The sequence below is a fragment of the Cryptococcus neoformans genome (genome assembly GCF_000091045.1).
Source record: "Cryptococcus neoformans var. neoformans JEC21 chromosome 3 sequence".
NCBI classification, from domain to species: domain Eukaryota; kingdom Fungi; phylum Basidiomycota; class Tremellomycetes; order Tremellales; family Cryptococcaceae; genus Cryptococcus; species Cryptococcus deneoformans.
Window position 1 is genome coordinate 1,911,544 of NC_006685.1, and position 21,988 is coordinate 1,933,531.

General features: G+C 50.1%; 9 protein-coding genes across 10 annotated transcripts; 7 read left to right on the forward strand and 2 right to left on the reverse strand.

Moving 5' to 3' along the window:
• The first annotated feature begins 997 nt into the window (after positions 1-997).
• Positions 998-2,880, forward strand: CNC06530 (conserved hypothetical protein). Its single transcript, XM_569908.2, has 10 exons — positions 998-1,328; positions 1,386-1,449; positions 1,502-1,634; positions 1,708-1,737; positions 1,793-1,898; positions 1,979-2,144; positions 2,205-2,257; positions 2,311-2,328; positions 2,389-2,629; positions 2,690-2,880. Exons 1-10 carry the CDS (start codon positions 1,100-1,102, stop codon positions 2,784-2,786), a joined length of 1,137 nt encoding a protein of 378 aa, XP_569908.1. The 5' UTR covers positions 998-1,099; the 3' UTR covers positions 2,787-2,880.
• A 179-nt stretch (positions 2,881-3,059) lies between these two features.
• Positions 3,060-5,784, forward strand: CNC06540 (conserved hypothetical protein). The gene is made up of 11 exons (XM_024656888.1): positions 3,060-3,189; positions 3,256-3,295; positions 3,365-3,532; positions 3,588-3,646; positions 3,700-3,753; positions 3,807-3,867; positions 3,952-4,192; positions 4,246-4,509; positions 4,572-4,956; positions 5,036-5,200; positions 5,273-5,784. Exons 1-8 carry the CDS (start codon positions 3,127-3,129, stop codon positions 4,463-4,465), a joined length of 906 nt encoding a protein of 301 aa, XP_024512602.1. The 5' UTR covers positions 3,060-3,126; the 3' UTR covers positions 4,466-4,509; positions 4,572-4,956; positions 5,036-5,200; positions 5,273-5,784.
• Positions 5,785-5,959: 175 nt separating this feature from the next.
• Positions 5,960-7,997, forward strand: CNC06550 (expressed protein). The gene is made up of 10 exons (XM_024656889.1): positions 5,960-6,240; positions 6,297-6,410; positions 6,470-6,512; positions 6,612-6,764; positions 6,821-6,879; positions 6,941-6,997; positions 7,054-7,117; positions 7,174-7,368; positions 7,427-7,469; positions 7,523-7,997. The coding sequence occupies exons 2-10, from the start codon at positions 6,351-6,353 to the stop codon at positions 7,785-7,787; spliced, it is 939 nt and encodes a 312-aa protein (XP_024512520.1). The 5' UTR covers positions 5,960-6,240; positions 6,297-6,350; the 3' UTR covers positions 7,788-7,997.
• Positions 7,998-8,640: 643 nt separating this feature from the next.
• Positions 8,641-11,626, forward strand: CNC06560 (conserved hypothetical protein; the record flags this gene model as incomplete). Its single annotated transcript, XM_569950.2, has 4 exons — positions 8,641-9,867; positions 9,921-10,010; positions 10,068-10,127; positions 10,179-11,626. The coding sequence occupies exons 1-4, from the start codon at positions 9,438-9,440 to the stop codon at positions 11,624-11,626; spliced, it is 2,028 nt and encodes a 675-aa protein (XP_569950.1). The 5' UTR covers positions 8,641-9,437.
• Positions 11,627-11,871: 245 nt separating this feature from the next.
• On the reverse strand, positions 11,872-13,842 carry CNC06570 (hypothetical protein). 2 transcript variants are annotated; one of them, XM_024656891.1, is made up of 4 exons: positions 13,761-13,842; positions 13,221-13,681; positions 12,647-13,028; positions 11,872-12,561 (listed from the first exon to the last, which is right to left on the reverse strand). In XM_024656891.1, exons 2-4 carry the CDS (start codon positions 13,382-13,384, stop codon positions 12,154-12,156), a joined length of 954 nt encoding a protein of 317 aa, XP_024512522.1. In that variant the 5' UTR covers positions 13,385-13,681; positions 13,761-13,842; the 3' UTR covers positions 11,872-12,153. The 2 variants fall into 2 exon arrangements, with proteins under 2 accessions (XP_024512522.1, XP_024512521.1); XM_024656890.1 differs by having other exon boundaries at positions 12,647-13,681.
• Positions 13,843-14,158: 316 nt separating this feature from the next.
• CNC06580 (hypothetical protein) lies at positions 14,159-15,609 on the forward strand. Its single transcript, XM_024656892.1, has 5 exons — positions 14,159-14,336; positions 14,473-14,519; positions 14,621-14,743; positions 14,841-15,065; positions 15,160-15,609. The coding sequence occupies exons 1-5, from the start codon at positions 14,301-14,303 to the stop codon at positions 15,323-15,325; spliced, it is 597 nt and encodes a 198-aa protein (XP_024512523.1). The 5' UTR covers positions 14,159-14,300; the 3' UTR covers positions 15,326-15,609.
• A 269-nt stretch (positions 15,610-15,878) lies between these two features.
• Positions 15,879-18,374, forward strand: CNC06590 (mitogen-activated protein kinase, putative). Its single transcript, XM_569949.2, has 7 exons — positions 15,879-15,976; positions 16,123-16,176; positions 16,375-16,442; positions 16,557-16,730; positions 16,791-17,095; positions 17,157-17,588; positions 17,666-18,374. The coding sequence occupies exons 2-7, from the start codon at positions 16,141-16,143 to the stop codon at positions 17,746-17,748; spliced, it is 1,098 nt and encodes a 365-aa protein (XP_569949.1). The 5' UTR covers positions 15,879-15,976; positions 16,123-16,140; the 3' UTR covers positions 17,749-18,374.
• Positions 18,375-18,385: 11 nt separating this feature from the next.
• On the reverse strand, positions 18,386-19,988 carry CNC06600 (phenylalanyl-tRNA synthetase, putative). Its single transcript, XM_569913.2, has 2 exons — positions 18,720-19,988; positions 18,386-18,666 (listed from the first exon to the last, which is right to left on the reverse strand). Exons 1-2 carry the CDS (start codon positions 19,614-19,616, stop codon positions 18,508-18,510), a joined length of 1,056 nt encoding a protein of 351 aa, XP_569913.2. The 5' UTR covers positions 19,617-19,988; the 3' UTR covers positions 18,386-18,507.
• A 128-nt stretch (positions 19,989-20,116) lies between these two features.
• Positions 20,117-21,981, forward strand: CNC06610 (hypothetical protein). The gene is made up of 7 exons (XM_024656893.1): positions 20,117-20,347; positions 20,400-20,409; positions 20,475-20,619; positions 20,746-21,297; positions 21,384-21,448; positions 21,501-21,900; positions 21,956-21,981. Exons 1-6 carry the CDS (start codon positions 20,284-20,286, stop codon positions 21,817-21,819), a joined length of 1,155 nt encoding a protein of 384 aa, XP_024512540.1. The 5' UTR covers positions 20,117-20,283; the 3' UTR covers positions 21,820-21,900; positions 21,956-21,981.
• The last annotated feature ends 7 nt before the right edge of the window (positions 21,982-21,988 follow it).

The window sequence follows — 21,988 nt, forward strand, 5'->3', positions numbered from 1 at the left end:
ATGAGTATTCCACTCCTTCTTACTGGCCCGTTCTTCGCAGCCGGGACTGTCATGTATGCATACCGCTTTATTACATCTCCTTTTTAAGTTGCCTCCCCTCCTCACTCACCTGGACTATAGGCCGGGCTGGTGCTAGTGAAGGCAGCGTAACGTATATGTGCATATCGTTCTTAATGAAGCGCAAGAGCGGTCAGTGCCCATTATTGTGCATGTGCACAGGCAGGGTATCCCTATCTTTTCTTGTTTCCCTTTGTTCCTCCATTCTGTTTCACATGAACAGGGTGGGAAGACATCGTATCTTTTGGCCTCATTTATGTGTTTGGCGCAGTCCAGGCCATAATGATATAGGGCCTGTGGGAGCAAGGTGTAGGACCCCGGAGTCGCGCTGCAAGGAACGATGCGGAAGTATATAGCAGTCAGGTGCCTGAGCCATGCAGGATGCCAGGATCCAGAAGGTTTTCAGGTGTTACAGCGTAAAGGTCAGGTTCAACAAGGCTTATTCTTTCGGAGAGCTAGTCCGATCACCCCTAGTAGCTAACCGCCTATCGCCCTACTAATAATAGGCCACATCCACGACTTTGCCGCGATGCCGGCTTTAAACACAGCATACGTAGAACGAGAGCATCCTCAAGCCTGCCAAGAGCAAGTCCTCCATCATGCTGCTTGTTGCTGCTATCTGCTCACAATAATCCGGTAAGGAGTGAGCAGCGAGAGAGGAGAGAACGCGGTGCTGGCTCGCCCACAGTCAGGCAACAAAGAGCATCTTTTCTTCTTCATCCATTATCTTTACTCCACATTTGATATAAGCATGCTGGTGGACATTTATCCTCTTAATTATATATGTGAAGCAACCATCAAATAGATAAGATCAAGTTCTCGATCACCATGTATCCATTACAACGGAGATAACGACGCGCTATTTGCCGGCTGTCAATTGTACGCCGCTCGGAAAGCCGAAATGGTCCGACACATATCCCCATCTCCAACCGCCTCATCCAACAATTTCGACCATTCGTCGAAATAAAGCAAATACTCGTAAAACGCACCACTATCCGATCATTGGTATCAAAGTTCCGAGGAGCTTGTCTCCACTTCTCCCATGCCCTCATTCACGACTTCCAGCTCTCCTCAAATACCCGCGCACTCCACAAAACTTCACCGTCACTCTGTCCAGGACGAAGCGTCAGAATTCGCCGTAGCAACATCTAGTTCGACATATGCCATCGCTGAAGAAGAGTTTGAAAGTGAATCTGAAGAGAGGACGTTGAGAGGGAGGTTGAGGGACATCATGTCAGATAATCAGATGGTGATCAACACGTTTATTGCGGGTACGTTTATGCTGGGGATACAAGAAAAACCGGAGATAAAGCTCATAAACAACTTAGGCGGGCTTGCTGGAGCTGCTAGCAGAACGGTTGTTAGTCCTCTGGAAAGACTGAAGATTATTCTGTGCGCCTGATCTTATTGCCTTGCGTATGTATTTTCGCTGACTTCTTACTAGCCAAGTACAGGCATCTGGTAGCAAATCTGGTGTTGGGCAAGCGTACGCTGGAGTTTGGGAGTCCTTGGGACGGATGTGGAAGGACGAGGGCTGGAGAGGGTTCATGAGGGGTAACGGCATCAACGTTGTCCGAGTGAGTTTTGTTTCTGCGTTCCAACTGTCACGTCATTCCCTAGACAGTAAACTGATCGAGTGACCGATGTCAGATATTACCATACTCGGCTTTACAATTCACAGTGAGCTAGCCCTGGCATGAATTGGCATGGGATGATGGCTCACCCAGCATTTAAGTCGTATGGAGCATTCAAGGGTGTCTTATCGACATGGTCTGGCCAAGAGGCGCTCTCAACACCGTTGCGCTTGACAGCAGGTGCAGGTGCAGGTGTCGTTGCTGTTGGTGCGTTGCGCTGTCATACTAGACTTGACTCGACTTGTCAAAACCTGGGGTATAGACTAGACACTGACCGTTGCCTGTAGTTGCCACATATCCTCTAGATCTCGTTCGAGCTCGGTTATCCATCGCAACGGCGAACATGGCAGTTCGTCAGCCTGGAGCAGCGTTCACAAATGAAGACGCAAGATTAGGTATAGTCGGTATGACCAAGAAAGTGTATAAGGCCGAGGGGGGGTTAAGAGGCCTGTAGTAAGTCCTCACTCGCCATTGGTATCTTTGAGAGTAATAATAACTGTTGCGCACGAACAGTCGAGGTTGTTGGGCCACAGCTTTAGGAGTGGCGCCTTACGTGTCGCTGAACTGTGAGTCTTGAAATAATTTTACAGCACATGGTTACAAACTAATACTTTCCCAGTTTTCTTCTATGAATCCGGTAAGCTCACTACTACCCGCCTTTCCTCCTTTTTTTTCCCACACTAACTATTCTTCCCAGTCAAAACCCACGTCCTTCCTGATCCGCCTTCCCCCCCATTATCAGAAACGGACCTCGCTCTCCGTAAACTCTTCTGCGGCGCCGTCTCTGGCGCCTCTTCCCTCATCTTCACCCACCCCTTTGACGTGTTGAGAAGAAAGCTGCAGGTGGCCGGCTTGTCTACCCTCACTCCGCATTATGATGGAGCAATCGATGCTATGAGGCAGATAATAAGGAATGAAGGTTTTTGGAAGGGGATGTAGTAAGTCCATTAGACATCTTTATGATTGTCAAGGAGGATAGTTGATGTGCGCTTGTCTAGTCGTGGATTGACACCTAATTTGATCAAAGTGACACCATCGATCGCAGTTTCGTTTTACGTCTTTGAGCTTGTTCGGGATTCTTTAGAAGCTTTATAACTTTGGGAAAAACAAAAAGGTGGTACTTTTTTACTTTCGATCTAGCATATTTTCATCGTTTATTTTGCATATGCATACTGCATGAATTTCCATTGTTTCATCTAGTTTATATTCCTTCCTTGGACAAGATCTTAGGCATGAGCTAACCTTCGTACTCGGGCACCGGATCGTGCACGCTCGGCCCACGGATATCCGCGACGGAAGCAAAAAGGTAACGATTGACCGCGATAAAAGAAAAATTATAATACGTAGAGTACTACGTTCTCCTTCAACAAAAGATCGTCATTCCCTGTATAAGTAGCCATTCAGTCTAATATAGAACATAGAACATAGCCCACCAATGACTATTCGAATCCTTACCCTCTGTGGATTCACCCAAAACTCCCACATCTACTCCAAACAAGTACGTGTTTTACCTATTCCTTGGGATTGCTTTTGTCGTTGCTTGATTACTAATTGGAAGCTTTAGATTGGCGCTGTGCGCAAAGCTGTCAAGAATGCCGAATTCGGTTCGTACCGGTCCATCTCACAAATGTCGTTGGCCTTGACTGCAGGATATTGAAGCTCTTCCCTTGCAGTCTTCGTCGATCCCCCCATCGTCGTACAGAAAGCTGATCTCCCATGGATCACCCCGGCCAATCTTGATCAATTTGGCTCCAGTGCCAGCATGGATGCCGAGACCCAGACAGCTGAGACGACGCCTAGAGCATGGTGGCTGAACTCTGACGAATGGAAGACTTTCAGACGTGAGTTTGAGTAACATTGTTGTACTCCAGTGCAAGGGCTTATTGTGTTTTGTAGGGTTTGATGAAACTGTTGCTTATCTTCACGATTATATCGTGAAGAATGGGCCTTTCGATGTGAGCGCACGCCTTAATATATGGATCAATAGATCATGCTGATATTGTTATAGGGTGTCATGGGTTTCTCGCAGGGCGCAGGTATGGCGGCTCTTTTGGCCGCCATGGTGGGTTTTCCTGCTCCTCGAAGACGTGCGTCTACTGACGTGGTTGTTCGTAGGTGGAGAAGCCTGGTATTCATCCCAATTTTCCGGCTGAGCCTCCTATTCCTAAGTTCAAGTGTGAGCTCTACTCCCGATCGCTCTTCTTAGGGTTTAAATGGAAGCACCTGATCCAAATCCGCTGACTATCAAATCATGGATAAGTTGCTATCTTCGTTGGCGGTTTCCTTCCGGGATATCGGCCCAAGATCGAATCCCACGACTTCACCAACTACTTCCCCTTACCGTCTAGTCTCGTTACCCTCCATATCTCCGGCAGAAACGATACCCTCATCACACCCGAAAGAAGTGAGATATTAATGAAGCACTGTGAAAATGCGAGATTTGAACTTCACGATGGTGGTCACTACACACCTTCCAAAGCGTCATGGAGGCATTTCTTGAAGTTAGTCTCTATCGTGTGACCCGACCATGCCCACAATTACTGATAAACAACAGCGCCTACATTAATTCTTTCGCTCCAGGTGGTAGCAACGGCGACCTGCCATCCGTCGACTCTTACGGTCCGAACGGGCCTAATGCTCCACCTACAGGCAAGGGTGGCAAGTCTGGAACCAACACCCCCAAATCCAAGAGCGGAGCAAATACGCCAAAGGTTGACCCCGAGACTGAAGAACCTCAGACCGAGTCCAAGTCGGTCGCGGCACTATCATCATGATTTAATTTGAGGACCTCGAGTTACTACTCGGCTGTCCATATTTTGTATGCATGTACATCACCAACACTTCTTTCTCATACGGCTGATGGCCCAGAATGATCATTAGTGTGTCTCCCAATCTTTTGATTGCCCTTAAAAACTGTGCTAGCGAAAGAACGAAGCGGACGATCAGCCAGCAATGTGGATCATATCAGATATGTGGCAAGTGATTAATTCCTTAATCCCAACTTCTTGTAATCAACGAAGGGAGGCAGAAGCATGCGTATCGCTGCGCCCCAAGTAAGATTTATTGTCATCTGCTTGATCTCAGCAGCGGCATAGTCAGTGATCAAGTTTGGCTCCAGGAGGCAGACGCTACCCATCAACCTTGTAATTTCGGTCATTCAACCCCCCACAGCTCCTTTCATCTTCACCAGTTCGTGCTTTCTGGTCTGGCCAAGGTTCACAAGCTATTTTGTTTCTGTCCGTCAACAAAATGACTAATCACGCTCGTAAGCAACGAATGCATCACGGACACGCATGGACGTGTTCACACACACGCCCAAGCTGATTCATTAGCATTATCAATAGTAGGATCAATTGTCGGGGTGCGTCGGTACCGGAAAAATTGCTAGATGGGGAAGATTGTACCTTTGGGAAGTTGAAATTGTAAATAGAGCGAGGGCAAGGGTCAAAACTTCATCTCGTCACTTATGGGAAGTTGAAAGGGCTTCTACCAACACTATTCTGTACTTAGTGAGCTGTATTTACATCCTCCTACAATGTAACCCAAGCCTGATAAGGGGGACTAAACACGTTTCTTTGTAGCGTAAATCCCAAAATTTTCAGCTCTTCCATTTATTCTCATCTACTTCAAAGTCTTACTCGCAACGATGCCGGTGATTCGATCTCCGCAGCTGGGTTGCCGTCGGTGGCACCACCAATGCTTTTTGATTCCTTAGACGTAAGAGTCTGGCCGGACATTAATAACTACTGCGGCCTTGCTTAGAATATCCCGAGTCCGAGGATTCAGGATCATAGTCAATTTCTCGAAGCAACTTGAAGTGTATGGTATGATGGTAAAGGCAAAATCGGTTTTGTACCTATTTGATAAGCCGCAAGAAGAATAAGGGATCAAAAATCAAACAAAAGGGAACTTCCATCTTATCTAGTTTCATCTTCCGCCTGTGTTGCTTTCTTTGACGTCTCATTACGAGACGCTCTTCTTCCATCAGTGCCTGCAGGCTGATAAGGCACTATTATTGTACAGCTTTGTCCCTCGCCATTTCTTGTACTTTCTGGGGTAAATCGCCCATGTGATCATCTCTCAGCACTTGCTTTGATTCAAGCTTGATCTATTCGGTTTCGAAACAGGCCATGGACCGTGCCCTTGATCGGACCTTGCTAATAAGTCCTTTCCCTACTTTACCTTCTTTTGATCAGAGCTCTTGCCCTTGGCCTGCCGTCCGGATCTTGCATAAGCAACTTACATGCCGGTCCTGTCCTTTTTTCATCTTCGCGGCATTATTATTGTTTCAACCCCAGCTTTCCGAGCTAATTTTCTATCCACACAGCTCTAAATAAGTGTGCGTCCATCGAGCCGCAGCTCCCCACGTCGACAACTGTCCATCGCGGAGGAATCCTTTGCCCATGGCATACGTTGTGCCGACCACTTCCAAACTTTCTTATCATTATGCCAAGTTTACGACCGGTCTATTCCGATGATACTGCAATTGCCGCAATGATGGAAAAAGAGGCTGCTTTTTTGTCATCGACACCCCTGGAAAGATATATAAGTGAAGAATCTTGGAAGTGCAAAATTCTTTAGCTCATAATCGCTTCTTATCCATAGCTCATTCGCTGCAAACCAGCTGGTTTGCCTTTCACGCTCACACAATCTAAAACCATGCTTCGCGTTCTCTGCTTCTGCGGTTTTACAGGGAACAAGTATATCTTTGCCCAGGAAGTGAGCCTTGTATTTCTCCTTCTTACCACACGGCCAATAGCCAACTCCGTTACAAACAGCTTTCACGTCTTCGAGCCTTATGTGCCGACAGTGTCGAATTTGGTGTGTATTTCCTGCCTTTCCAAGAAAACATTTTATTTCTTGTTCTTTCCTTTTTTGCCCTCGTCCAATTACTAACCTGATTATTAATACCTTTGGTAGTAATCCTCGAACCGCCCATGATCGTTCATCCCGTCGATTTCCCTCTTGAGTTCCAAGCTGCAAGGGAGTCAACAGGATGGACGATTGAGAGAACTGTAGAGACGACACCCAGGGCGTGGTTTGACGGTGGTGCAGATTGGCACGGTGATAGAGGTAGGCATCGGTTAACAGGAAGCCGATCTCTAAGATCATATGTTAATGCAGAGCAGGTTTCACCGACAGCGTGGCGTACGTTCACAAGTTCCTCACTGAAAATGAACCTTTTGATGTGGGTATCGACTCTAGATGTTGGTTGTTCAGGGCTCTCCGTTGCTGATGGAAGCTGAAAGGGCTTCTTGGCATTCTCTTCGGGAGCAACATTGGCTTTTGTAGTTGTGGCCCTTCTAGTAAATCTATTATTCTTCTATCAGAAGGATATTAATAAGATTTACCATGCCAACAGATGAAGGGCGCTCAACATTCAGACCGCTACTTCCCTTTCCACCCAAGACTCCAAAAACCCAGGTGTACGCTCATTTTTTCCGCCTTATGTTGAGAAGCCACGTTAATGTCATCCGTACAGTCTTCATCAACACATCTGGCTTCTTCATAGGCGGCCACTCGACGCCTCATCCTTCTTACGCCCCTCTCTTCCCGCTGCCAGCTTCGTTCCCGACCCTGCACGTTATCGGCAAGAATGATACTATTGTCCCGCATGTTGAGACCGAGTTTATGACGAAGATGTGCTTGAATAAGAGGGTCGAGTGGCACATGGGCGGTGAGTTGCAAAATGCGCAAGATCTCAGAGGCTGCACACTAATTGGCGGCCCTTGTAGACCATTTTGTGCCCATGAAAGCCTCCTGGAGAGGTTTCTTCAAGTGGGTTCCCGTTAGCGCCTGTAAAACATGTGACATGGCTAATATTTTTCTAGGGATTACATCGAATCGTTCCTCCCTGGTGGCGCCGACGGGGAGGGCATACCTCATCCTAACGAATTCTCGCCTTCTGTCATCTCCCAGCTCCGATCAGTGAGGATCCAGTCTCAACTCGATAGTGGCTTTATGCTTCCCTCCGTCGCCCACGTCTCGGCAGAAAAGGGGCTCAACCAAAATTCCCGAGTCAGGTTAGTGATCGCCCCCTTGCAGGTCAAGACCGTGGGTGTCCCCGTGTATGTTCTGAATCAGGGAGTTGTGTAGAGCGCGGTTGTGGCGTTTGCCAGTCCTCATGGCCGTTTTGTAAAAGTGCCCTGTTCTCTTTCTTGGGTTCCAAGTGTATCGCATTTAACGATTAGATGACAACCATGAATGACCTCTGGAGCGCTCCACAATGTTCACAAGCCATAGGAGACAGCGTTGTCGCTTTTGACCATCATAGAAATTGCTCGCTGGTGCATTCGCCAGTTCCCAACACCATGTGCGAGTCTAGTACTGTGAGGGTCTACCCTGCTGTCTGAGAATTGAGCGTGATTTGATTTGTACAGTGTATCAAAATACTTGCCGGATGCTACTGATAAAATAAAATAATTTTATCTTTCACACATTGGTAATCAGAGATGAGAACGAGCGCGACTGGCGAGAGAAGACAAAGGTTTATAGTGATGCAGAGGAAGAGGGACAAGTAGATCTCTTATGTGCGGGCGTTGGAGATGATATTGCGAGCACGGCATGGACTGCGTGAGCGGGGAGTAGTAATGTTTGAACAGAAAAACGGTTTGTTTTTCGTGGTTTTCGTATGTTTTTCAGTCGGTGTCCTGATCGCAGTAGGTGCGTACAAGCCAACTTCAGACTGCTATCCATTTCTTCTCCCTTTTATTATGTTTGCTCGATCTGCGTGACCAAGCTTCGTACGACATATGGCCCAAGAAAAAGTGTGTGCGCTTAGCTGTGACTATCGGCACTTTCGCTGTAGTAGCAATAATGGCGTGATGGGGACAGGATGATTGTTCAGCAGCTGCATGCATTCTTATCAATAACTCTCAGATGATGGAAATAATGCATCTTCCTGCGTTTTTTTTCAGCATGGGGACAACGAGCGAGAAGAGTAAAGAACTGGATGTTGCTACCTACGTATATTCCGAAACTGACTCGAAATAGAAGAAGGAATAAGACGGTTTGCGATTGGTGGTTGTTTGTCGAATAGAGTTGCTGCACGCCACGTGAAAGTCAGGATTGGCCGTGGTATCATATCATCGCTCTCCCTGTTCGCGCCGGGTCCCGATAACGCTACGCTTACGCTTTCCCGGCCCTCATTCCGTCAGCCGTCAACAACATTGATTCACCCTCTTCATTCCTTCCTTCCATCCTCAACGGTATAGTGAACCGCCTCTCCCTATCCGCAACTCGCCGCCGCCGCCTTTGCCACTCGGCTGCCATCACGGCCGATCTAATCACCTCCCCCATCACGTCACGCCGCACTGCCACGCCCCATCACATCTCATCTCCGTCGTCTTCCATCTTCCACATTCTTTCTCCGTCCTTCCTGTTCCCATAAACCGTCTTCGGCCTTGCACTCGCCACCACTCCGGGGGAGTAACCGTATCTTTATCGTCGATTTTTGGGTGCCGCTCAATACACAGGGCACATTGCCAGGACAGACCAGACTACAGAGCACAAAGGACCCTTTGTCTCCATAACTGCTAGGTCTCTGGAGAGTCCCAAGACTTGCGTGCTGGATTCCACTATAACAAACAGCCAGCAACTCGTATATCTGCTGTTCTCTGCTTCTTTCAGAGCTAGATAGAAGCAAGGACACGCGTCGTCAATTTCGGCTTCATCACGCTTACACCCGAGCCCGTATAAATCCCGATCCTCATACTTCACTCCAACAACCCACCGCACAGCGCAATAATGTCCGTTCCACTCCCTTCTCCCTCTCCTCTCGCCTCTGCTCAGGACGGACCTACCGGGAGCACAGGCGACAATTCCAACACGTCTGCTTCTGCAAAGCCCATCCCCCGCTCACGGCCCACTCCTATTGCCACCGCCGGCTCGCCTGAAAAGGCCAGCGGTACCCCTGCCTCATACAAGTATCGTCCTGGCGCAGCGACTTCTATTGGCAAGTCGTTCAACAATGACAACTGGCGCGATCGATCGCCCGCACCCAGTTCCGCCATGCCCGCTACTGTAAGTGGAAAGGGGTCTGAGCGAACAGTGGGATTCGAGAAGCGGGATGTTAGCTCTTTGAAGGGCAACGGAGGCAGCGCGTTGAGTAGGGAGAGAGAAAAGGAGGAAAACAAGGAAAGGGAAAATGAGAAGGACAAGGAGGGCAAGGAGAAATGTAAGTGATGGCTGAGCTATTGCGCGCAATGCATACGCTGAATAACAATGTAGCTGCCTTGAGCCATGTCCCTTGTCGATTCTTCAAGGCTGGTGCTTGTACCGCTGGAGAAAGTTGTCCATTCTCTCACGCTGCGCCGGACTGTGGGTTTTGGATTCTTGCCTCGTACATTGAAATCTGTTTCTGATCCACGTTTGTAGCCGCAAAGCGGGAGGTATGTCAGTGGTTCTTGAAGGGCAATTGCAAGTTTGGCCACAAGTGTTAGTATTTCCAATCAGTCACAAGCTATATAGTTGACAATGAATCGACAGGTGCTCTTGCTCACGTTCGACCTGGAGAGCCGATGTCGATGGATCGAAAAAACAAGAAAGCGGCGCAGCTCGAAGCCCGAGAACGAAGTGGTGAAGTCACTACCAACGGGACCAGGAAGGCTACCCCCACTGCTATCCCCAGCGCCTCTGAAGAATCTGGCGCCAGTCCCGTCCCTATCCGATCGGCACTTTCCTCCTCAATCCAATCGAATTCTACTCGTATTGGATCTTCCCCTATGCGAGAGCCTTTTGGTCCTCCCTCTGGGGCTTTGCCGAACAGCCCTCCTGCTGGATTTGCTCACTCTTATACAAGGGGCCATCCAGCCTTTGCTTCTTCGCCCAACCGTCCTTCTCCTCTTTCTGCAAGCTTTGGTGCCGTAGGCAGTGGACTTGCTTCCGGCAGCGTTCCTGGACCCTTGTCCCTTAAGCCGGGCTCAAACGTCCTCTCCTCTCTTCGCCCGCCGGTCACCGCTGCTCCCACATTCTCCTCTTCATTCTCTCATTCATCATTGGCTATCGAGCGTCCTTCCAACGCTGTCGCCACACCTCTTTCCGCGTCTTTTGCTGGGGAAGCTCCTCCATTGCACCGCTCCATTTGGGCTCGTTCCGACCAACCTGCTGAACCTCTGTCTCCTCGTCGACCGATCCCCCGGACCATCAAGCCCGAAGCCGTTTTTGAAGACGATGATGACCACGGAGAAGAGTTTCTGCCTTCCTCTCTGTCAGACCTTCTCACCCCGCAAGAACGGGCCCGCCGTATGTCTCGCCGAGACAGCCAAGACTCTTCATACTCTCCTTCCCTCGCTGCATTTGCTGCTCAAGCTCCTGTATGGGGAGGCGAGCGTCTTGCACAGAGTGCAGGCCCTACCATGGGACAAAAGGGATTCTTGCAGTCTCTCTGGTCTGCCGATGGTGAAGATGTACGCAAATTCCAACCTACTCAAGTCTCCAGCGCCCAGCCGCAAAAGCAAGACTTTGCCTTTGGCCCCGCTACCGCCCAAGCTTCCGGTCCTCGCACTTCGTTGCTCACCCAACAACGATCTCCCGACTCTGCCTCCCCGACGAGCCCCATCCGATTATCTTCCTTCAGTCCCCCGGCCGCTGGTCCAGGCGAGCCATTCTTGATTCGTAACCTCGGCGATCCCGGATCCCCTTCCGCCCGCGCACTGATTGAACATGCTCCCGGCCAATCTTTACCTGGCGGTCTGGCTAATGCCTTGTCGAGGCTACACCTCCACGGACCCCGACCAACGAGCTCCTTGACGGTGGTCAATCCCGGAGGAGGCGGGAGGGTGGGTGGGGGACTTGGTGCAGAGTGGAGGTTGGCTGAGCATGAGGCGGAGGGGAGTGAAGATGGGGATGGGGGAGCGACCCCGCCTAATGGTGCGGGGGTGTCGCATTCCAAGAGGGAAGAACATGATGAGGGGTTGTTTGCGATGGACGGGTAAAATGGTAGAGCGGAGCAGAATAGAATGGGGTTCTATCGCATTTTCTTCTTTTTCTTTTCGCATTTCAGTCAAGTATCAAAAAAGAGCAATGGATTTAATAAAAGTTGCTTGTCAAAATGAGGAGGTAGGATTTTGAAGGGGGGGAGGAGGAAGGCGAAGGAGAAGAACAAAAATAATGCAATTGCAGTCAAAAGGGTGGAGGGAGTTGTAACAAAAGAGATAGAAAGAAGTACAGGATATACATGGGTATGGTTTCAGTCTGAAGTCGTCTTGTGCTGTAAAATCTATACTAAAGTGAAAAGATGCAACCAAATTTCGTTCTTTCTTTTCTTTTCGTTTCGTGGCCAAAATTGTGAAGTACTCTAGACAACTTCACTCTCCTTTGAATTCCCTTCAAGATTCCCCATCAATCATCGCCGCAACTCGTAGACAATTCCGTTCGTCTTTCTTATCAAGCCGCTCAATACGGACACATCAAAAACCGCTTCGTAACGGAACAAAACTTTTACACTTTTACACTTTCAATCTCAATATTCGCCCATCTTGGCACTAATCACACCAAGTTCCACATTCGGCAAATCCCTCTCCTCCCCTGCCTCCATCCCTTCCGTCTCCCAAAGTTCCTCCCCCTTCCCCTGGGTGGGCATGGCAATCATCACTCCTAGGAGCATCTCCTCCCCCGGTGGCGGGATCGTCCAGTTCGGTTCGGCTTTAGGTATCTCTTCGGTTCCTACCGCTCCTTCCCCTTGTGTCCCGTTCACACCCCTGCCGCGGTTGCCACGGATAGAGTGATAAGTGGTATTTGGGGGTATAGGCCTAGGTCGGGTGGAGATGAAGAGGGCGCGAAAGTATGAAGGGATTTCGAATTGAGGGATGGCGAGGAGTTCGGGAGGAGGTGCTGGGGCAGGTGGGGTGAGGTGGACAAGGGTCAGTGGCTGCCGATTATCAAGCAAGGAAGAGTCAGCGGGAGTGATCTTTACCTTCCTCTTCTTCATAAGATAAGAGATGGGATGGACTTACGTCGATATCGTCCCATTCGTCCCCACTCCAGCTCCCATCCTTACCCTTTTTTTCCAGCAAACTATCTTCCTCTTCGTCTTTCTCCCACCCACTTTCTATATCTCGATACATCTCCCCCTCCCACATACTCGGCATAGCACCCACATGTTTCACTTCCTTCCCCAGTCTACCTCCCCTGCGAGCCCCAGCATAAGGGTCTGGGCGGAAAATCCCAAGCGCCGCAGCGGCATGAGCAGGAAGAGGTTGACCGGTGCGGACAGATTCTTGCATGGCGCGTGAGAGGCGGCGGCGCATGTAGTAGGCTCGAAAGACGAGAGCGGCGGAGATACCGGCTAGGACGATGATGGTGATGAGCAATGCAATGAGGTAGATTGTCGTTGAGCTATATTCATAGGATGGGGTCCGAATCATCCGATTTTCAGACACGTTTTCAGCACGATGGTGTTACAAATAACGAAAGTAGCCAGTCGGAGACAGCAGCGGCAGTTAACACAAGGGATAAAACAAGGGAAACACATGCTTTAGCTTCATTCCATCGTCGTCTCGCTGTTTGCTCGGATGCTGATCCACTCACCCACCACCAGGAGTAACGTATGGCCCGACTATGGTACTGCCGCTCGAAGTCGCTGAACTTGTGCTAGAGCTCGAGCTTGAAGAAGAGCTGTACTCATCGCTGAGTTTGCCGGTATCACGACGTAAGATGTTTACGTCTGTGCCTTGTAGTGGGATGACTGTCATCGTTTGTCGCCCTTCTTTGGTGTCTTGCGTCTTTGCCTCGTCCTATTTGGTAGATGGGTACTGAAGATTGCCGGGCGGAGGGTTGAAATGACAATGAGAGAATGAATGATTGGTGATTGATGTACGTAGAGTCGAGCAAATGGATCGACAACCTACGCCGACCTCTTTTTTTCAACAGCGGTCTGAATAGCGCTTGATTTGGATGAACACTAGTCGGATGGATCTGTAATCTTGCCCGGACCGAGATAACCGACTAACACTTGCGATGAAGTATGTCAAAATAATAGCGTTGCGGATCTCGTTAATTATTAGCCATGGGCTGTTTTTGTGCCGAATAGACGTTTCTCTTCTTATGGTGAAACGATACCCAACGCACCCATGTCCCAAAGTCCCGAGTTCTAAGAGTGATCCACTTATTCCATCTTCCTTTTCTTGGACTCTTGGCCCATCCAAACCTTGGAACGTCCACGTAGAGAATCTATCACCCTTTTTTTTCGGCCTACGGCCTACGGCTTAATTCAGAGTGGGCTGCGGCCGAGAGGCGGATATGTCCGAGCCACAGTATATATAATTAATTAAGCTATTTAAATTGAGAAGAAAGAGAGCATGCCGAATGCTGTGCCTGAGCCGTTTGCTGTGTCTTTCTCCGCTGAACTGGAAGAGTACGTAATAGACACCTTATGCGCGCCTGGGCGCTCTTCGGGGGCCGCCGAAATACGAGGAACGAATGGAACGAATAATGGAAGAAGGATGTCGCGTCGCCTCGGCCGGCTGTGTGCAACCGATATCGAAGAGGGCTGATTTCGAAAAGTGGACAGAAGAACAGTATCGGAGAGGTTCAATACCAGCCATTATCTATTTGCATAGCAACAACACGCGCTAGAGAACCACTTTAGAACAAGAACAAAAGGAAATAATGGCTTCTGTCAAGATTTTCAGTTTGGCTGTCAAGGTGGGTTTTTTCCTTCGGTTGCCGTCCGCCGAGACAGTCTGGGCATTCTTGTGCTTGTCGTCAGTCGTTACGTGACCAAATGGGTTTAGTTGAAAGGTATGGGAGGGCCCTGTGCTTATATATAACTTGACCTTAGACACTGGCAAAACCTATAGCCAACACTATTAAAGCTCAAGCTACGCAGTAAGCCACTTTGCTTCATTCGTCTAATGTGCTCGTCGCTTCAACATTGCACGAATCGGCTGGATAATCAAAAGTGCTGACTTGGTTGTTTTCAACGATAGACATGAAACTTTCCGTAACATATGCATTGGCCTTGCACAGAGGATGCATAGGACAGAAGCGAGGATGAGAATGGGGTTACTGAACCAGGAAGCGGGTAATATCAAGCCTTTGAACGATACCAGGTCCGTTTCTCTACCCTCAACCACTTATCACATCCATGCGGCGAGCTAACCATTGTTTATGCGTTTATTATACATCGGTGTGTGACAACGACAACAGAGCGATTCAGAACGGCGCTACAACATTAGCAGAAACTTTTCTCTTCTTCGTCGGTGCAAGTCTGATAGTAGGCGAATCTGTTCGGTCGGCGCGGAAAGATACAAGACGGCGAGATCAGGTGCAAGACCGGTTAGAAACGCTAGAAGAGGAGGTGAAGCGTCTAAGTGAACAGCTGGAGAAGGACAATCAGAATGGGGTGAAAGGGATAGATGAGATTCGGGAACGGTAGGTCTTGGAGAGTTTTTGAGATCCTTGCGATTGGATTACAGTCGGGTCGTTGCGGGAAGCAGCAAGGAGCAGGAGCTGATGATGAATGTAGGAGTGAGAGAATGGAGCAAGTGTTGAGCACGATTGTCAACAATGGATTAAAAGCGGGGTGGACAGCGTTAGGGCATAAAGAGGGAGAAGGTCCAGTGCGAGAAGGACAGGTGTTGAAGATCTTGGCAGAGTCTGGGGGTCAACTGCCAGAAGTAAGCGCAGAGTAAAGACAAAAGGCGTGGGTCTGGCTTTGGCGCTTGCTGCTTGTGGAGGATGAAAGAGTCATAGATCTCGATCAGGAAGGAGAATACGTAGAGGTTCAGAACTACAGTATTATAATTGCATATGGCAAATGGCAGAATCAGCATAGCACGTTGTGTTGCAAAAAATGTATGAATGAAAGGGACGTGGTAGGTGTGCAATCGATGATAAGCACAGTCGGTCAAGACGTCCACTGGCCACAGGAGCGATCATAGTTTGTACATAATTAGTAGATGAACCTGGATTCTGACGCCCAATCGATTGAGAAGTGGGCACTGACGGCAGCAGCGGATTCCGGACTTGGACGGTTTCCAGGGTAGTGTGATTTTTATGCACGCCACTGACGTATCGCCGTTGACCACTTTGTAATTGCCGTGAAAGACGCGAGCCTAAAGGACCATCTTTGGGCCTTTGAGGGAGATAGGCGCGGCAATTCCAGCAAAGAGAGCGCTTGGGAAAGGGACGTTTACAGCCAACGCAGTGTCAAAGTGCGGGCAAGGATTCCCCTGTCGACTGCACAGAGCCGTTATTGCGAACAGTCAGCCGTCTCACTCTGCATTTTCCATCCACATCCTTTTAAACACACTCACTTATACTTTTCATCCGTATACCAACCGGTAAGCATCCATCATCCATTTTCTTTGCGATTCCTCTTTTAGAAACAGTCTATAAGCTCACACGCTTCCTCAATCCCATCCTTTTCCAACCCTGCTTTTTACGGCACTTTCACAACCACCCGAATAAATTCAACATCCTCCATTAGGTCTCAACAGTATAGACCATGGCCGATTTTGTCAAGCTCTCCATCTTTGGAACCGTATGTTTTTTTTTATTGCTCTTTCTCTTTTCCCACCACCGTCGTGATCTGCTCTTCCAGCCAACCTACGAACACGCGGCTTTTGTTTTTCCGTTGTTCCACTCGGCCATGTCATGTTGATTCTGTCGATACACCGGATGGAAGAGGTCTTCAAAGACAAGACCACGACGCTGATGGATGAGCTTTCTCCATGGATAGGTTTTTGAGGTTACCACGCGTTATGTCGACCTCCAACCTGTCGGTATGGGCGCTTTCGGTCTCGTCTGGTGAGTCACGTTTTCTCAGGCCACCATCCTCTTTTTGGTTCTTCAACCAAGCATCTGTTCGACCTGCATGTCAATGTACACATGTGAACTGACAAAACTTTCCTGTTGATGCAGTTCCGCCAAGGATCAGCTCTCTGGAACTTCTGTGGCTATCAAGAAGATTATGAAGCCGTTTTCAACCCCGGTTCTTTCCAAGAGGACTTACCGAGAGCTCAAGCTTCTCAAACACTTGAGACATGAGAACATTATCTCTCTTAGTGACATTTTCATCTCTCCCCTCGAAGATATGTGAGTTTTGTTTAATCGATGCATACCAAAGAACGGGAGCCCGCTGACATTATCAACTAGTTACTTTGTCACCGAGCTGCTCGGTACCGACCTTCATCGACTCCTTACCTCTCGCCCTCTTGAGAAGCAATTCATCCAATACTTCCTTTACCAAATCCTCCGTGGCCTCAAGTATGTCCACTCTGCCGGTGTAGTCCATCGAGACTTGAAGCCTTCAAACATTCTCGTCAACGAGAACTGTGACTTAAAAATTTGCGATTTTGGCCTTGCGAGGATCCAAGACCCTCAGATGACTGGTTATGTTTCTACGAGGTACTATCGAGCACCCGAGATCATGTTGACATGGCAAAAGTATGATGTCGCGGGTGAGTCAAAAAGTTTTATTTTGGGTCTTCATTGACAGCCATGCTGACCACGCAAGATCAGTCGACATTTGGAGTACCGGCTGTATCTTTGCGGAGATGCTGGAGGGCAAGCCATTATTCCCCGGAAAGGACCACGTGAACCAATTCTCAATCATCACCGAATTGCTCGGTACCCCGCCGGACGATGTCATTCAAACTATCGCCTCTGAAAACACTCTCCGCTTCGTCCAGAGTCTGCCCAAGCGCGAAAAGGTCCCATTTTCCACCAAGTTCCCCAATGCCGACCCTGTTTCTCTTGATTTGTTAGAGAAGATGCTCGTGTTTGACCCTCGTACCCGTATATCCGCCGCGGAAGGTCTTGCGCACGAGTACCTTGCACCTTACCATGATCCTACCGATGAGCCTGTTGCCGCAGAGGTGTTTGATTGGAGTTTTAACGATGCCGATTTGCCGGTGGATACTTGGAAGGTGATGATGTACAGCGAAATTCTTGGCAAGTCCTTTTGTTTTCTTTTTGCAATTCATTCTCTGTTTATACTAACGTTTTGACTTTTTTTTTTTCCCATTCAGACTTCCACAACCTCGGGGACATTTCCCAGAACGAAGCAGAGGGACCCGTTACAGGCGAAGTCCCCGCTGCTCCTGCCAGCTAAAAATAATCCTTCTTCTTCTTTTTTAAACGAAAGAAAGAGAACGTTGGCATATACTTGAACTTATGAATGATGTGTTGTATTCAGGAGCCTGGCCTGGGGTTTGGAAGTCGGGAATTAAAAGCTGGAAATTGGAAGTATGTGTTGCGCCAAGAAAGACGAGTGGGAGGTTTGGGTGGAGGCTGGAGGCTGGGGATGGTGGATGGCGGATGGCGGAGCGTTGCAAAGCAGAGTTGTGAAGAAGTGCGGAAGGCTCGTGGCTGGGATTCGGAGGGAATGTAGAAATTGGTTTGTGAGAGAGGGATAGAGTGGGACAGATAGAAATGAATGGGAGGAAAAAAAGTCGTGTTTTTTTTTTCTTTTCTTCGATCGAGAGCGTTTTTTTTATACAGTTGAAATATTTCAATTATACTTTATTCTTTTACTCTTATTCTAGCTGTCACTTGCAACTCTCCAAATCAGTTTTTTATCATCCAAAGGAAACAAAACACAATTTGGAACTCGGAAATCGGACATTGAAAGATTGGAAGACAGAAGACTTAAGGGTGGAGATTAAGAAATGAGTGTGGGAGTGAATGGGATGGAATGTATCTGAAATGTCAAGAACAGGACCCGAACCAATCACCAGATGTGTTCTATGGGACTGAAATTGAGTCGTGCATAGATGTATAATGTTGGAAGATGCCTAGATGGCCTCTTTGGATGCAAATAGAAAATCTAAAATCCCCATCCCCCATTCTGCTTCTCCGCCCGGCCCACGCCCTACCGCATCTCAATCCCCATCTCCTCCACCACCCTCTTCTGCACCTCTTGCTGCAACACATTCACTTCCTCGTTTGATAACGACCTGTCCATGTGCCTGTAGTTGAGTCGGTAGCATCGGGATTGGCGGTTGGTTTTCGGGTGGGTGAATTCGTCGATCTGGGCGGGGGGAGTCAGTTATGGCGAGGGAGAGAGAGAGAGACGGGACGTACAAGGGAGACGGTCTCGACGAGATCGCCTGCGACTTCTCGGACGATTTCAAAATAATCATTCTCGTGGAACACTCTTCCCTTCCCCCCGGCTGCGCTCACTCCTGCTGCAGCACTGCCGCTACCTGTTTTAGTTTCGCCCTCGCTCCCGGCGACTCCGACGGACCCCACGGGCAGCCAAAAGCTCATGTCTTTATAGCATTCGGGGTAGCGACTGTACGGTACAAACGTCGTGATCTGGTCCTGTGAAAACTGCGAGTGGAAGCGCTGGTCGGTTGTCCAGAACAGACGGATATCAGGGATGGAGAAGAGGACCATGGACAGCCGTTCGAGGCCGAGTCCGAATGCCCAGCCTGCCTTGTCGGGCACGCCGGCTTCGTCCAGTGTCTTCTGCATGACGACGCCGCACCCCAGCAGTTCGAGCCATTCGCCCTCCCACCAGACTTCGACTTCGTAGCTCGGCGAGGTGAACGGGAAATACGCCTCGATCCAGCGGACGCGGAGGGGTTCCTTTGGCGCTCCTCCGCCCTGCCTTTGGGCGGCCACGTGGCCGAAAAGACGGAAGATGAGGCCGTTGAGCGAGTGCTTGAGGTGTTTCGTGATTTCGGCCGCGTGGACGGGGTCGTGGGTGGGTTGGTACGGGTTGGAGGGCGAGATCCGGGTGGTGTCCTCGATGAGGATCGGGCACGCTGCGAGGGACGCCTCGAGCTGGGCGTTGAGCGCGGGCAGCGTATGGAGCTCGGAGACCGGCCAGACGTGCGTGCCCTCCATCTGGTGGAAGACGGGGTAGTGCGAGCCGTCGATCTCGTCCCGCCTGTACACGTCTGCGCTGAGCAGCCACCTGTCGAGGCCGCGGCGGTAGCTCTCGACCTCGTGGGCGCTGGTGTGGGTGCGCAGCATGTAGTCTTTGTTGAGGTAGTAGCTGTCCGACGGGCTGCGGCCCGGGTGGTCGGGGGGGAAGCCGAGCTGGTCAAAGTTCTGCCACACGGACACGGCGGGGGAGGCGGGCGCGAGGGGGGTGTAGTCGGCAAAGTGGCGCTCGATGATCCGGCGGAGGATGGCGATCGGGTGGGCGGGGCGCAGGTGGAGGCTGCGGTCTGTCTTGGCGAGGATGGAGGGGGGCGTGTTCGAGTGCGCGTCACGTGGGAACGCCTGGCCGTTGATCACGTAAGGCGGCGGGGCGGTGGACTGGAGGCGGGTGGCGAGCGTGGCGCGGGCGGCCACAGGCAGCCGGGGCCCGGGGCGGGCGCGGAGGAGCGACACGAGGGCGGCCATGGCGGTTGGGATGAGGGAGACCAGTTGCAGCGGAGATGAGACAGCGTGGTTGGGCAGTCACGTGACGTGTTCAGCGCCGCCTGCGCGGATAGACCAGGCACGAGGCACGCAATGCACCAGCATGTCATAGCAGACGTCTCCAGACAATCCAGACTGTACCAGTACCATACTGCCGTCATGCATCTCGAAGTACTGGAAATGATGGATCCAGGCACACAATCTTATCTCTCGCCCCACCTTACGTCACTCTCGCTCGATCTTTTCCTTTCAGCTCTTTCCCACCACGCCTATCATGTCTCCCCCACTGGACTTGACTCCGGTAGACAAACTCGAGGTCCTCATCCTCGTCGATAACTGTACGTCTACTCCCTGCCTATCCAAATACTTGTACTGACCACGACCTCCCAGTTGTCGAATGGTAAATGCAGTCTAGTCATAGTTTCCTGCGGCCTGTACAAAGTGAAAGCTGACTAAACATGGCAGGTTTTCCACCTTGCCTTCAGAGTTTACCCATGAACTGCCGCAGCATCTCGCCTCGCCCGATGCTCCCAAAGACCCCCTTACAGGTCTACCCATCATGGATTTTGACAACTATTGCTGTGGCGCCCATGGTCTCTCTATCCTCCTCGTACGTGTCTCTCCCTCTCTCTGTGATTCCCTTTCTTTGATCCAAGGATCATTACACACCTCGTTGATATCTGATATCTTGGTTCCTGCGTTTTGGTTCTTCTCTCCTTGCGGGGAAAACCGGTAGAAAACGACCATAGGCGGAAACACCTACTCGGTTCTCCTCGACTCTGGACCGGAACCAAAGACGATTGAGCGGAACGTGGCTGCCATGTCGGTGGACCTCGTGCAGCTTGATGCGCTTGTCCTTTCGCATTGGCATAGAGATCATTCCGGTGGGATTGTAAGAGTTCTCGAGCTGCGCCAGGAGCAGCAGGAGCAGCAGGCGCAGCAGGCGCAACAAGAAGGAATAACCAGAACCAAACTTCAAATCGACCTCCATCCATCCCGCCCCACCCGCAGAGGCATCGCCCGCCCGTCCAACCCCGAACCATTCTGCAACCTCCCCGCTGACCCTACCTTTGAGGAGATCAAAGCCGCCGGTGGAAAAGTCGATTTGCACGATGAGCCTCATGAGATTGTCGTTGGTTCCAAAAGCGGAAACGGGGACCAGGGGAAGACGGGGATCGGGGTGAGCGGAGAGATTAAAAGAGTTGTGGATTACGAAAAGGGGGTGGTGGGAGGGGTGAGGTGGGAGAAGGATGAGAGTACGGGGGAGGAAGGGTGGTTTACCGATACAGTGAGTTCTCCGGTTCTTTTGTTGTGTGTTATCGGGACTTGCTCAAAATGATGGATCTCCCCCCTTTTTTTTTTTTACCAATTTAGATGATTATGGATGAACGGTACGTCGTGGTAGACGTCAAAGGTAAAGGTCTCGTCGTCTTCAGCTCGTACGTCCCATCCACACCATCCTGTTCACCCCTGAACCCTGACAATCTCCAGTTGCTCCCACGCCGGCATATCCAACGTCCTCACCTCCCTCCTTCCCCTCTCCCGCCCCATCCACGCCCTCATCGCCGGCCTCCACCTCGTTCCCACTGCCCACCAGCCCGCACGACAGACGATCGACTTCATCACCCGCAGAGTCCAGCCGAGGCCGCGGTGGGTGGTACCGCTGCATTGTACCGGGCTGGAAGCGAGGGGTTGGTTGAGGGAGAAGTTGGGGGAGGGCTGTGTCTTGGCTGGGGTTGGGGTGAGGGGGGTTTTTGGGGGGGCGGGGGAGATGGAAGAAGAAGAAGAAGGGTTCAAGATTGTAGATTAGATCGGGAAAACACCAAAAACTCCATTTCTTTTTGCACAAGGATATCCTTCTTGCATTGGATTTGGTTTTTGAAGGGAAAAGGCACTGTATAAAAAAATAAAATCTTGGTAATTCTAATTGACAGATTCGTAAATAGGTAAATCGATCCAAAGAAAACAGAACGGGGGGG